Below are 13479 nucleotides of genomic sequence, written 5' to 3'. Positions count from 1 at the left end.
TGTGCCTTTTTTTAATTATTATGTTTTTACTGTAAGACTTGAAGAACCTTAGACATTGTGATCTTCTGAGACACATTATATATTTATTTTTAAATGCTAGCATTTTAGAATAAATATGTACCTTACCTTTATGGGTCTGGGGGAAGGACTTTATTTAATGCAGGCCTTTTGCATTGACCTTTCTTAATCCTCATTATTGAGAATGTATTTCTCAAATATTGATAAGACATTTTTTCTAGTTAGTTTGACTAGTTAGATGGTTATTTAAAAAGCACTGTCTTTATGCACTGATCCACAGCCAATTCAATTTCCTTAGGCCCAAATGAGATAAGATTTTGTTTTATTAAAAAAGTTAGTCTGTCAACAGAATGCATGGAGTTAAAACAATGGCACAAGTAAAAATGAGGAAGAGACAAATGAATAAAAAAAAGTCCATAATCCTTGTCTGGACATACAGTATATAATATAATATTTTACACCCTTTCTCACTGTGCATACAATTTTCTCTTTTTCTATATTTGGTCACCAAACTTTGTTTTGGTCCGTAGCATTTGTAAATTCTAACATTCCTCGTTTTGGCACTTTATCAGTCCTCCACTGACCCTCCTCAGACACCTCTGTTTAGTCTCCAGATGATGAGGCTACCCAGCAGTACTCCACTGATGAGGAAGACTCCACAGAAAAGGAAACTGGGGCTTGATGAGGAACCAAAATTCCACTCAGTGGTGTCACTTACCAAGTAAGTGATAATGTTTTTCTGCAGATATTTTAAAGGGGTTAATCAGTGACTATTACTTATGTGTCTTTTTAGTGCTAAGCTGTTAATGCAAATGTTGTCATGTTTATCAAATCATACCCATCCTCCCCTACTCCAGATCCATTTCAGTAGGTTATCTCTGAAGAAATCCTGTGTCCAAGACACAATGCTTGGGAGTATATTAGGATGAATCTATCCATGATCAACAAAAAACAAGCACAGATACATCAAAGTGCAACCTCAGAGCATTAACACATTGGTTTGGGCAGGACCTTCATAATTTTGTAATATATAACTTAAGCACGGCATACCTTCGCAATTCTCCCAACTAAACAGATCACAGCCAAAATACGTCCCCAACTGACGTCATCATCAAGCAAATTGTCTAGAATCCCCTGGAAACACTGTTTATCCGGCACACGTGCAAATAGACTGTAAAAAAAAATTTAATCGCAACTGCGACGTTCAATTTTGACTTTATATTATGAAATTGCCACTTTTGTTCTCACAAATGTGACGTATTTCTCACACCTCAGTAACTCATTGAATTGCGGCTCTTCATCAAAAGAGTCGTTCATTTTTCTGATGATGACAGTCATCTCTTCCAGGATCTGCTCCTGCTCAGCACTCATTGGCTGCAGTTCAGGAAGAGATGGTAGACATATTCCCTCATTCTGTAGCTGGTCCTTCACTAATCTGAAAACATTATGAAAGCATTTATTTTAATTATAAGGAAATGAAACTAATGGCAACATGAAACTTGTTTAGCTAATACTAGGGGAGACCAACAATCAGTGATTCAACACCAATTCCACCAGTCAGGGATAAGCTAGGTGTCCTATGGTGTCCTATTTTAGCATTCCTTAAATACAGTGCCTTTCAAAAGTTTTCATACCCCTTCATTTTTTTTCCAGTTTTGTTATGTTGCTGCCTTATGTTATACTGCTTTAAATAATATTTTCCCCCACATCAATCTACACTCCATACGCCATAATGAGAAAGAAAGAAAAAAAACTGCAAATTTAATACAATTAAACAAACCTGAAATAAGTGCATTGCATAAGTATTCATACTCTTTACTTAGTTAAAGCAACTTTACAGCCTGAAGTCTTTTTGGGGTATGATGCAACAAGATTTGCAGAGAGGCGTGTACCTTTCTTAATCATATTCATTAAAATTAATTTGCCACAGGTTAACATCACAAGCAACATCTACAAGCGATATGAATGCTCCTGAGCTAAATTTCAAGTGTCATAGAAATGAATACTCAGTTTTTTATTTCTAAAAAATTTTAGAAGTAAAAAGTTTTATGCTTTGTCATAATGGTGTATGGAGTATGTGGAAAAAAGTGGAAAAAAGTTAAAGCGGCTGTTTAACATAAGGCCGCAACATAACAAAATGTGGAAAAAAAATGAATACTTTCGCAAGGCACTGTAGAACTGAGAACTTTCTAGTTGTCTATTTGGAGTTTTTTTGGCAGCTCAAAGCTCAAAGCTAAAGTGGGCAAAATGTGCCCTATCCAGTTTCTGGATTCACCAAGCCTGCACTTTTGGGTTAAAAACATTGATTTGTCACCATTGTGATTCAGATTGAGAACATTCATAGACACAATCTCACAAACAAAATTACAGTTTTTTTTTTAGATCTACATGTTCTTTACTTTGGTACACTAGAGCTGAGTGTTCATTAAGCATAAATACCATTAAGGAAGTTTGCTCTATTAGTCTATTTTACACACACACACACACACACACACACACACACACATGTTGGGTTTACATGTTTTATGGGGACATTCCATAGGCGTAATGGTTTTTATACTGTACAAACCGTATTTTCTATGGCCCTACACCTAAACCTAGCCCTCACAGGAGATTGTGCAAACTTTTACTTCATCAAAAAAACTCATTGTGCATGATTTATAAGCCTGTTTCCTCATGGGGACCTGAGAAATGTCCCCACAAGGTCAAAATCTACTGGTATTCCTATCCTTGTGGGGACATTTGGTCCCCATAACGTGATGAATACCAGGTACACACACACACACACACACACACACACACACACACATATGCACACACTCCTGTGTCAAACACAAAGTGAATTCGAGCTTTGGTCAGTCACAGAAAGTGAGACATTGTTTTGTATTGTTCATTTAGTTTGTCTCAATAGACCTGGCTTCAGTTTTTGCTTATTCTGTCTAATTGTTACAACTTACCGTAGATTGTAACAAAGGTATTTGACATCTGACATCAACTTATAAGGGCTGTGATATGCTTGCAGATATTTGAATTGGTGCCTTTTGTAATAAACAAATGTGGGTGATTTATATAAAAGTTTAAGCACTCTAGTAAAAAAATTCAGCGAGTTACAGATGCTGAAACAAAAGCATTACAGCCAAAACTGGTCTCCCCTACTTAAAATGCATGCACATGAAAATGGTACAACAAATAACACTGGAAAAGTTATATTCTGGTAAATATCTGTTGGTTGTAAAGTGATGTTTTTGGTTATTAGGGTATGAAAAAGATCAATTATTGCTTTTTAAACATTATAAAAAGTGTCTATTTATCAAGTTTTAGGCACAAAGTAGACAAATATATAAAACTTACCTAAGTAGAAGATTCTTTAAAAATGACTCATCTAAAAGATACAAAAGCAAATGTCACTATACTGGTTTCATGATAGCTTACATTAAGAAATAATGGTGAAGACCTGTTTTCTAAAGTCTGAGTACCTGATGCCATGAGCGCTTCTCTTTTTTTTGTCTTCATCCTTGGTCCTACAATTGGTTTTGATGGCCATATAAACAATAAAGCAGTGTTGGCTATGTCTTTAAGCCAATGTCACACAAACTGGTTTAGTAAGTTTTGCTGTCTAAATCAACTAAATCAGGAACTGTAATAACATTCTCGTCAGTTCCGCATATTTACTGCTAGAGTCACGGTAGAGTAGGCTAAAAAAAACAGTGAAACAAAGAAGAGCACACGTACACAACACACACACACACACACACACACACACACACACACACACACACATACATGTATATACATGTACATATACATATATATATATATATATATATATATATATATATACACACATACACACACTGCTGCTCAAAAGTAAGATCAGTAAAATTTTAAATGCTTTTTAAAGACATTTTTTATAATCAAGGCTGCCTTTATTTAATCAAAAATTCAGAAAAAAAATTTAATATTGTGAAATAACTGTGTGAATGTATTTTAAAATGTAATTTATTCCTGTGATACAAAGCTAAATTTTCAGCAATATTACTTCACTCTTCAGTGTCACATAATCCTTCATAATTATTCTAATATGCTGATTTATTATCAATGTTGAAAACAGTTGTGCTGCTTAATATTGTTTGGAACATGTGATACTTTATTCAGGTACTTTGATCAATAAAAGGTTAAAAAGAACAGCATTTATTTAAAATAGAAAGGTTTTCTAACAATATATACTTCTGTTCAAAGGTTTGAGGTCAGTAAATTTTTATTCTTTCTTTTTTGAAAAAAATAAATAAAATACTTTTATTCACCAAGGATGTTTTAAATAAAAAGGTGATAGCATAGATTTACATTGATAGAAAATATTTATATTTTAAGTAAATGGTGTTCTTTTCAACTTATAATTTATCAAAGAATCCTGAAAAAAAAAATCACAGGTCCAAAAAAATATATTGATAATTCTAATAATAAATCAGCATATTAGAATGATTTCTGGAGGATCTTGTGACACTTAAGACTGGAGTAGCAGCTGATACAAATTAATTCATTAATTCATTGATTCAAATTATATTTTAAAGTATATTAAAATAAAAATCATTATTTTTATATTGTAATAACATTTTGCAATATTACTGTTTTTTTTTTATCAAATAAATGCAGCACTGATGAGCATAATAGACTGTTCATCTATGTAACATAAGTGTAACATTTATGATAAATTTCACATTTTGTATTGGATGGAAGTTCAAAATAGACAAATTGTGTGTCTGTGACCTGTTTAATTTTGTAGAAATGTTTTAAATTTAGATGTTTAAAACCACAGTTTTATTGTATTAGTCCTGTTAGGTGGTAATCAGCATGGATTCTCCATGTTAGTCTGGGATCCTAGAATGTTTTTTTTCTCCTTCCGTTTTTGCTTATTTTTTAGCATTTCATAATAAATGTGATTCCTGTACATGCTACTTAAACATCTAAATATTTTTTTTAAATGATTTTTCTGTACATATCATCATGGGTTTTAGGGAAGGTCTGTATTTAATTTATGCCTTTTGCATAGGTCTTTCATAATCTACTTTTTTGGAAAAGTTGAAACAATTACATTTATATACAATACAAAATCATTTTTGTACATCATATTTATAGGGCATATTCATTTAGTCTATAATCACAGGGTTATTTATAAAAAAAATGTATATAAGTTTTATAGACGAGGTAGAGGTTAGTAACTGGGCATAGAAATTACAATGAACAATTGCCTTGGCACAGCACCTATGACATTTCAAGTCTTGCTAGTTATTGCTATACTTCCCGTTTTGGATTAATTTGATCCCTCCTTAATCACATGGGATATGAAAAAAAATCACAGTCTGCAATTCCTGTCTGATTATACACTATACAATATAACATTTTACACTTTCTTACTCTGCATGATATTGCCAATCAGTCTTTTCTTACTCGGTCAAAAACCAATTTATTTTGGTCCGTTGCATGTGTAAATCCCAGCATTTCTCCTTTTCTCACTTTATCATTCCTCCACTGACCCTTCTCAGGAACCTCTGTTTAGTCTCCAGACGATGAGGCCACCCAGCAGTACTCCACTGATGAAGAAGACTCCACAGGAGAGGAAGATCAGGCTGGATGAGGAACCAAAATCTCGCTCAAAAGAGTAACGGGCCAAGGAAGAGATACTGTTGATCTGCAGGTATTTGAAAGAGTGACTATTACTGATGTGTCTTATCAATAATATGCTGTGTCAGTACAAGTCATGTTTATCAAATCATACCCATCCTCCCCTATTGAAGATCCAGCTCAGTAGGTTATCCCTGAAGTAATCCAGTGTCCAAGACACAACACCTGAGACAAAATCAGCAAGAATCTATCCATGCAAAACAAAAACAAGCACAGATTAATTAAAGTCCAACCTTAGAGAATTTGCACTTGGTTTGGGCACTGAAGTCCTATAAATGAATGTAGGCATTACAAATGTGTACTGTATTTGTGACTCCTATAGAAACACACTCACAAACCAATGAAAAGAGGTCAAACAAAGAAAGCACTACATACCTTTGCAATGGATTTCCCAACAACACAGATCAGAGTAACAATTTTCCCCCAGGTGATGTCATCAACAAACACTTTGTCTACAAGCATCTGGAAACTCTGTTTATCCGCCACACGTGCAAACCCATCAACCATGCTGAAAGTAAACACATCTTTAATAAAACAGACTTGCTCTTTCAATATAGGCCTACCTGTGCAATAAAAAAAAAAAAATTCAGTTCTCGTAATTGCAATAGTTCACCCAAAAATGAAAACTGTCATCATTTACTTACTCAACTTGTTCCAAACTATGAGTTTTTCTGTTAAAATAGGATATTTTGAAGAATGTTGGTAACAAAACAACTGACGTTAGCCAATAGAGCAATATTTTTGTCATGATGCGTCATCAATCATCCATATACAGAACAATGTCACTGAACCAAACGAAACTCCCATATTTTGTTGATTATTGCTGCTGAAAATGGTCAATTATTGTAATGTTTTGGGTTGTTCTAATCGGTCTGACCAGGAAAAACATTTGGAGTACTGTGGAGACTGCCAAAAGTTATAACAAATCAAGGAGAAGAGTGCAAAAAACTGCTGAGGAAAGAAGGTGTTTGTGGTTGGCCAAACTGAATCAGGATTTCCAGGGCAAGAATCTTGACAACATTCGTGTTTGTTCTCATCATTTCCAGTCAAGTAGGTGAAATATAAGGCTAATATCTTAAAGGAGTGGTTCACTTTCAGAACAAAAATTTACAGATAATGTACTCACCCCATTGTCATCCAAGATGTTCATGTCTTTCTTTCTTAAGTCGTAAAGAAATTATGTTTTTTGAGGAAAACATTTCAGGATTTCTCTCCATATAATGGACTTCTATGGTGCCCCCGAGTTTGAACTTCAAAAATGCAGTTTAAATGCAGCTTCAAATAGCTCTAAACGATCCCAGCTGAGGAAGAAGGGTCTTATCTAGCCAAACGATTGGTTATTTTCTAAAAACATTTACAATTTATATACTTTACAATCTCTACACAGAGTACACACAGATCTAGACAAGACGAGCACATTTGTGGTTAAAAAGTATATAAATTGTCATTTTTTTTTTTTTTTTTTTTTTAGAAAATATCCGATTGTTTTGCTAGATAAGACCCTTCTTTCCTCGGCTGTGTTCGTTTAGAGCCATTTGAAGCTGCATTTTTGAAGTTCAAACTCGAGGGCACCATAGAAGTCCATTATATGGAGAGAAATCATGAAATGTTTTCCTCAAAAAACATAATTTCCTTACGACTGAAAAAAAAAGACATGAACATCTTACTCATGACAAGGGGGTGAGTACATTATCTGTAAATTTTTAGTTCTGAAAGTGAACTACTCCTTTAATTAATGCTGCTCATAATGTATTTTTACCACCTATTAACTTTAGTTTGTCAAAATATTGCACCCTTTCCTACTAAGTCCTTCTGATTTAGCAACTTCCACACCGCAAACCAACCGAGCTCAGCCATCTTGTAGGACATCTAAATTCTTTAATTGCACCGTGAGGAGGTGAGGATCGAGGAGTGAGGAGGCTTCCTGAGGAGTCTTGAGACGAGGATACACAGGCGGAAGTGTTTTATCGACTAAATGTGATGCACTCCTCCCCCTTAAGATCTGTTGTAAAAATTACCTTTGCAGTGTAACTAATGTAATATATTTCAACAGGGCATATTGCTTTGTTAAGAATTATTATGAATGCCTTAAATAACAAACTTTAACAACATATGGGCAGATCCCTTTAGTGCAGCTGATGACGCTTTGAAGTGACCATTGAGTGGTCAAAAATAATTCAACGCTCATCCTCATTTCCTTTCCTTAAATCCTTCCCTCCTATCAGGGGGTGGAGCTAAGACGAGAGGAAAGGAAGCAATGAAAGGAAACAAGGATGCAAAAATAAGAAATGAGAAGCACCCCATGTAGTTGTCAAACTAGCCTGAATGACTTGATTATCTGGGTCAGGTGTGTTTAATTAGGTTTAAATCTAAACTGTGCAGGGCTGTGGCCCTCCAGGAACTGAGTTTGACACCCCTGCTTTAGGTAAACTATCCCTAATTCTCACAACTTTATTTCATAAGCTATCATACATTAACTTTAACATAAACATTGTTACTCAGAGGCTGAAGCTGACTTCCAGGATTATTACATACAGTACTACTCGCACACCAAAAAGACATATCGATACTAACTCATTGAACTGCGGCTCTCGATCAAGAGAGTCGCCGATGACTCTGATGACGCTAGCCACCTGTTCCAGGAGCTGCTCCCGCTCAGCATTCATTGGCTGCGGCTCAGGAAGTGACGGTGCACATGTTCCCGCTCTCTGTACCTGGTCCTTCACTGATCTGAGAATGTTATGTGAAATATAAAGAAACGAACGACATGTACTGATATTAATTGCCACCCAAAATGAATGCCAATAAAATGCCACAACGAATACGAATACATCCAGGTAAACAGCCTCTGTTGGTTAAGTTACTTTATTGTTTATCTGTGTAGGAAGCACGATTTAAATGTGAAACTTACCTAAGTACAAGATTTTCGGAAAACTGGTAATCTAAAATATTAATACAGAAGTAAAATGTTACTAGACTGGATTTTTATGTCATTGTACTAGAGCTCACGTTAAGAAATAATGACAAAGTTTGTATCGTTAAGTCATACCTAATTCCATGACCGCTTTTTCGGTCTTCTTCCTCCTTGGTTCTACGATAGGATTTGATGGCCACTTCACAAAGCACAGTCAAACTGTACCGATGTGTGGCCTATGCCTTTACGTCAGTCATAGTGTTTCGAAAACCTCTAACTGGATTAATAAGTCTTCCTGTCGAAATCAGATATAATAAATAAATTGTCGTCAGTTCCGCATCTTAACTGCTAGCGTCGCACTAGGCTAAGCGAAAATAAAAGCGAAACAAACGAGCGGTTTGCTAAATTCTCTTGTATTTCTCCACCTCCACCCAAAACAAATCTATATTTAGCAACAATCCTCAAACTATGATGTAGCTTAAAAAATACTCTGTACAACGGCCTGTATATTACTATTTTATATTTTATTACAGAATCATCAGGCGTAAAAACTGCTCATCCACCGTAATCTCTCTGTATATGAATCACATTCAATGCACAATCGTTAAATGTACACGAGAAAGGACAAGCCAGATTATACAAAACAACTATTGTATATCATGTGACAATTATCAATAAAAATAGGCTCAGTTTTATCCCTACCACCCTAATTCTGAATAAACGTATACCTTTCTTCAAATCAATTAACATGATCATATTCATATTTGTTTTCAACAAAACAGTATAAATACATATAAAGGCATATTACAATAAAAAAGGGGGCAAATTACAAAATGCAGATATAAGATACATGGTTTCACTCAAGTTCAACATTATGGACACTTATGTTAAAACATCATAATTTTCTTCCTCTTAGCTATTTCTTGGACATTTTTGAGACGATGAAGCCACCTAGCAGTAGGCAACTAGTGAAGGCCAATGCGGCTCCGAAATAGGAAGAATATTCTCTCAGTGAAGAACTAGAAAATTGCTCAAAGGAGAAACAGGCCAACGCAGGGATACTGTGCATCTGTATTAAGTGAACAAACAAATGAAATGTCATATTGTGATCAAAACTGCTGGACACATCATTTAACAAGATTTAAACTAGATTAAAACAAAGATCAAATGCTTCTTCATATTTCAGTATTTGAGACCATAATGTACAAATATGTCTTCATTGTTTCTTACCCATCCTCCCATTTTGCGAATCCATCCTAACAGAGTCCTTCTGAAGTAATCCAGACATAAGGTCAAAATGTCTGGAACAATTGTCGGTAAACGTGCAAGGACCATCTATTGAGAGGAAAGAGATATATACATGTACAGATGTAAACATAAAGATGCATGTCTACAAACAACAGATACAGCTGAGGTCAAAAGTTTACATACACCTTGCAGAATCTGCAAAATGTTATTTTATCAATATTTTATTTAGTACTGACTTTGAAAAAGATATTTCACATAAAAGATGTTTACATGTATTCCACATGAGAAAATAATAGTGGAGTTTATTAAAATCACCATGTTCAAAACTACATCTTGATTTTTAATACGGTGTTGTTACCTGAATGATCCACAGCTGTTTTTTTTATGACAGTTGTACATGTTTTTTGTTGTTTTTGTGTATTTGAACCCTTTCCAACAATGACTGAATTATTTTGAGAACCATCTTTTCACACTGAGGACAACTGAGGGACTCATATCATATGTAACTATTACAGAAGGTTCAAACGCTCCCTAATGCTTCAGAAGGAAAAACAATGCATCAAGAGCCGGGGGTGAAAACTTTTGAACAGAAAGAAGATGTGTCGATTTTTCCTATTTTGCATAAATATATATATTTTTTCCCATTTAGTACTGCCCTTTAGAAGCTACAGAAGATACTTACATATTCCCCAGAAGACAAAATAAGTTAAATTTACCCTGATCTTCAAATTAAAAAAATGTTCACCCTCCAGCTCTTAATGCATTGTATTTGCTTCTGAAGCATCAGTGAGTGTTTGAACCTTCTGTAATAGTTGCATATAGACAATAGTCCCTCAGCTGTCCTCAGTGTGAAAAGATGGAACTCAAAATCATACAGTCATTGTTGTAAAGCGTTCAAATACACAGGAATTTGTGGGATCTGAAGGATTTTTCTGAAGAACAGTGGGCAGTTTAACTGTTCAGGACAAACAAGGGACAACAATTGTCACCAAACAATAAAACACAGCTGTGGACAATTCAGGTAACATTATAGTTTTAAGAATCAAGCGTATGTAAAAAAAAATTATTTAACTATTATTTTCTCTTGTGGTAAACGTTTTTATGTGAAATTCACGTACTAAAAAAAAAAAAATAACATGCATTTTGTATGACCCATCCTATTTTGCTAAAATAATTAACATTTTGCAGATTCTGCAAGATGTATGTAAACCTTTGACCTCAACTGTATAAAAAGCCAACAGAAACATGCAGGATCTAACTAATGCAATACCTTTGCTGACAGTTTTCCAACTGAATAGAACAGCACTATAATTCTCCCCCAGTTGATCTGGCCATCTGTGAAAACCTTTTCCACAAGTTCCCAGAAACTTTTTTTATCAGCCACTTTTACTAAGCCATCAATCATGCTGTGAGGTCAGAAGAACAGAAAGTGAAACCTGGTGTTTTAAAATCACTATAGACAACAACACTGACGTTTAGGAAAGATTCAAATCTTGGACTGACTCATTGAATGCTTTATCCTTATCAAGCCTATCACCGATCACTTTGATGGTCTCCGCCAGCTGTTCAACAAGCTTCTGGTCCTGGCTGTTGCTTATCGGACGAGCTTCAGGAAGGGCTGGTGGGGCTGCATGTGCTTTGCCTGCTACGCTCATCACCTCTTCTCTTACCACCCTGAAAGACATTTTATTTGTTAACTGCGTCAAATGTTTGTAGAGTTACTATCACAGATTTCATCCAGTCAACATAATAACACTCACTTTAACACTAATCATTTCATTATAACTTTCCCCAAATTTCAGTAACAATGGCATGAAATGGCACTTGGATTCTGACAGCCGTCATTACATTACAATCTAGTCAGAGCAGCATTTAAATTTTTTTAAAAGGATTTCATTGCTACCAAGTATAGCCTAGCAGATGTTATACAATTAATGTCTATTGATTTCATATTTTCTAACAATTTTCTTTAGAAAAAAAATAACATTTTACAGTAGGTATATTATAATTACACACAAATCTTACAATTACATTATAGTTTCTAAACTGAGTGGGTCTCAAGTTGTAAATAATGAATAGAAATGTTACAGTCAACATTATCTATATTAAATGTTGTTTTTTTTATCAAAATACCTCAGAAAAATTAATTTTTTTAAATTGAGTTTTATGTCATTTTTAAATTACTAAAATATTTAATTTTTCATATGTAGACAAAAGTTCTGTCAACTATTCCAATATTTTCCAATATTCTTTCTACAATAACCTGATGTCAAGGAGAATTGATTGTCAATTTGTTATGGTTTGCAATATTTTTATAATTTATCATTTTATAAACACGTGGTTGGCCAGATAAGGCCTGCCATTGGAATTATGAGTCAAAATGGTTAATAACTAGAAGGTTGTTTCTTTTACCGATTGGAGGAGTTTTGCATAAGATCTCTTAAAATTTAGTTGATGTGAAATGTATCCCCCAATTATGGAATGAGCAATTGATTGCTGGATTTGGCACTGTAATTGCTTTCTTATTGCTTACTGCTTTCTCTGTTACTTACATGTGAGATATCTGAATCAAAAATCACATTTAAAAGGTGGTAAAGCAGTTACTGCACTTTTACTATTTCATTTCCTGTCTGACAACAACATTTTGTTCAATAGTCCTTATTATGAGGTTCTTTCTCAATATATCATCTATGTAGGCCTTTATATGTATGCGTTATGTCTTATGTATCCACTTTCCTCGTTCCCATATTCATGCAAATGTCTCAATTTGTTTTTTTTTTAGTTGTTCAAAGTTTCTAAAGCTGGGGGTTACAAAAATATCATTTAAAAATACAAACTATTTAAAGAGACTAGCCATTAACGAAACCATTAAGTTATAATAAAGTTAAAATCATAAAATCAAATCATCATAAGTTTGAAAAGTGAAACGTACCCTATTAAGAGTGCTTCTCCAATCTGGTCATCTGTAGAGCGAAGAGAAACATTAGTATCAAACATCTAACATCGCTTAAGAGCACAAACAAACAGTGTCGCTTACCCTGCGAGACTTCGCAAGCCATATCAGTAAAATATATCTATATTAATGTTGTTGTTATTTAGTGTTTCAGATAATGTTTTCGGCAGGGTGTAACTTTGGGCAATACCACTCTATTTCAGTAGGTTACTCCAACTTTTGTACAGAAGAGTGCCAGTTTCTGTGTTTCATTTCGAAGGCTGCGCCCTCCGGAGGTCGCCTAAGTGGACCGCCTACGTCAGCTGCCTGTTGTAATAAGTTACAGCAATTTATGCCTTACTATGAACAACAGTAAACGTTATAATGGATACTTTCCTGAACTGAGACAACGTCGATGACGTATTGGGCCGAAGGGTGCAACCTTAGAAATGAGACACAGCCTTAATGGCAAGTATGGACGTCTTCCTGAGTCGTCCATCTGATTCTGATATCTATGCCATAAAAAGACTGTGGTTTTACTTTTAGGTCCTGTGCATTTTTATTGTATTACTTATTTTAGTGAAAGCTATTTTATTTTCTATTTTTGTAAATGATGTGTCTTATTGCAACAGTCTGGTGAGGAGGGGTTTAGTTTGACGTAGGCTACAACCAGGGTTGCCATGTC

General features: G+C 34.6%; 1 protein-coding gene across 1 annotated transcript; it reads right to left on the bottom strand.

The window, feature by feature from the left end:
- Positions 1 to 323: 323 nt before the first annotated feature.
- On the bottom strand, positions 324 to 13210 carry baxb (BCL2 associated X, apoptosis regulator b). The gene is made up of 16 exons (XM_073832547.1): positions 12900 to 13210; positions 12795 to 12825; positions 11366 to 11536; positions 11133 to 11268; positions 9845 to 9949; positions 9532 to 9683; positions 8763 to 8833; positions 8612 to 8642; positions 8275 to 8430; positions 6076 to 6208; positions 5795 to 5887; positions 3370 to 5707; positions 1289 to 1453; positions 1069 to 1189; positions 857 to 949; positions 324 to 757 (listed from the first exon to the last, which is right to left on the bottom strand). The coding sequence occupies exons 1-12, from the start codon at positions 12919 to 12921 to the stop codon at positions 5558 to 5560; spliced, it is 1251 nt and encodes a 416-aa protein (XP_073688648.1). The 5' UTR covers positions 12922 to 13210; the 3' UTR covers positions 324 to 757; positions 857 to 949; positions 1069 to 1189; positions 1289 to 1453; positions 3370 to 5557.
- Positions 13211 to 13479: the final 269 nt, after the last annotated feature.

The sequence above is a fragment of the Garra rufa genome, chromosome 1, assembly GCF_049309525.1.
Source record: "Garra rufa chromosome 1, GarRuf1.0, whole genome shotgun sequence".
Classification (NCBI taxonomy): domain Eukaryota; kingdom Metazoa; phylum Chordata; class Actinopteri; order Cypriniformes; family Cyprinidae; genus Garra; species Garra rufa.
This window is presented reverse-complemented; position numbering and strand designations above follow the sequence as displayed.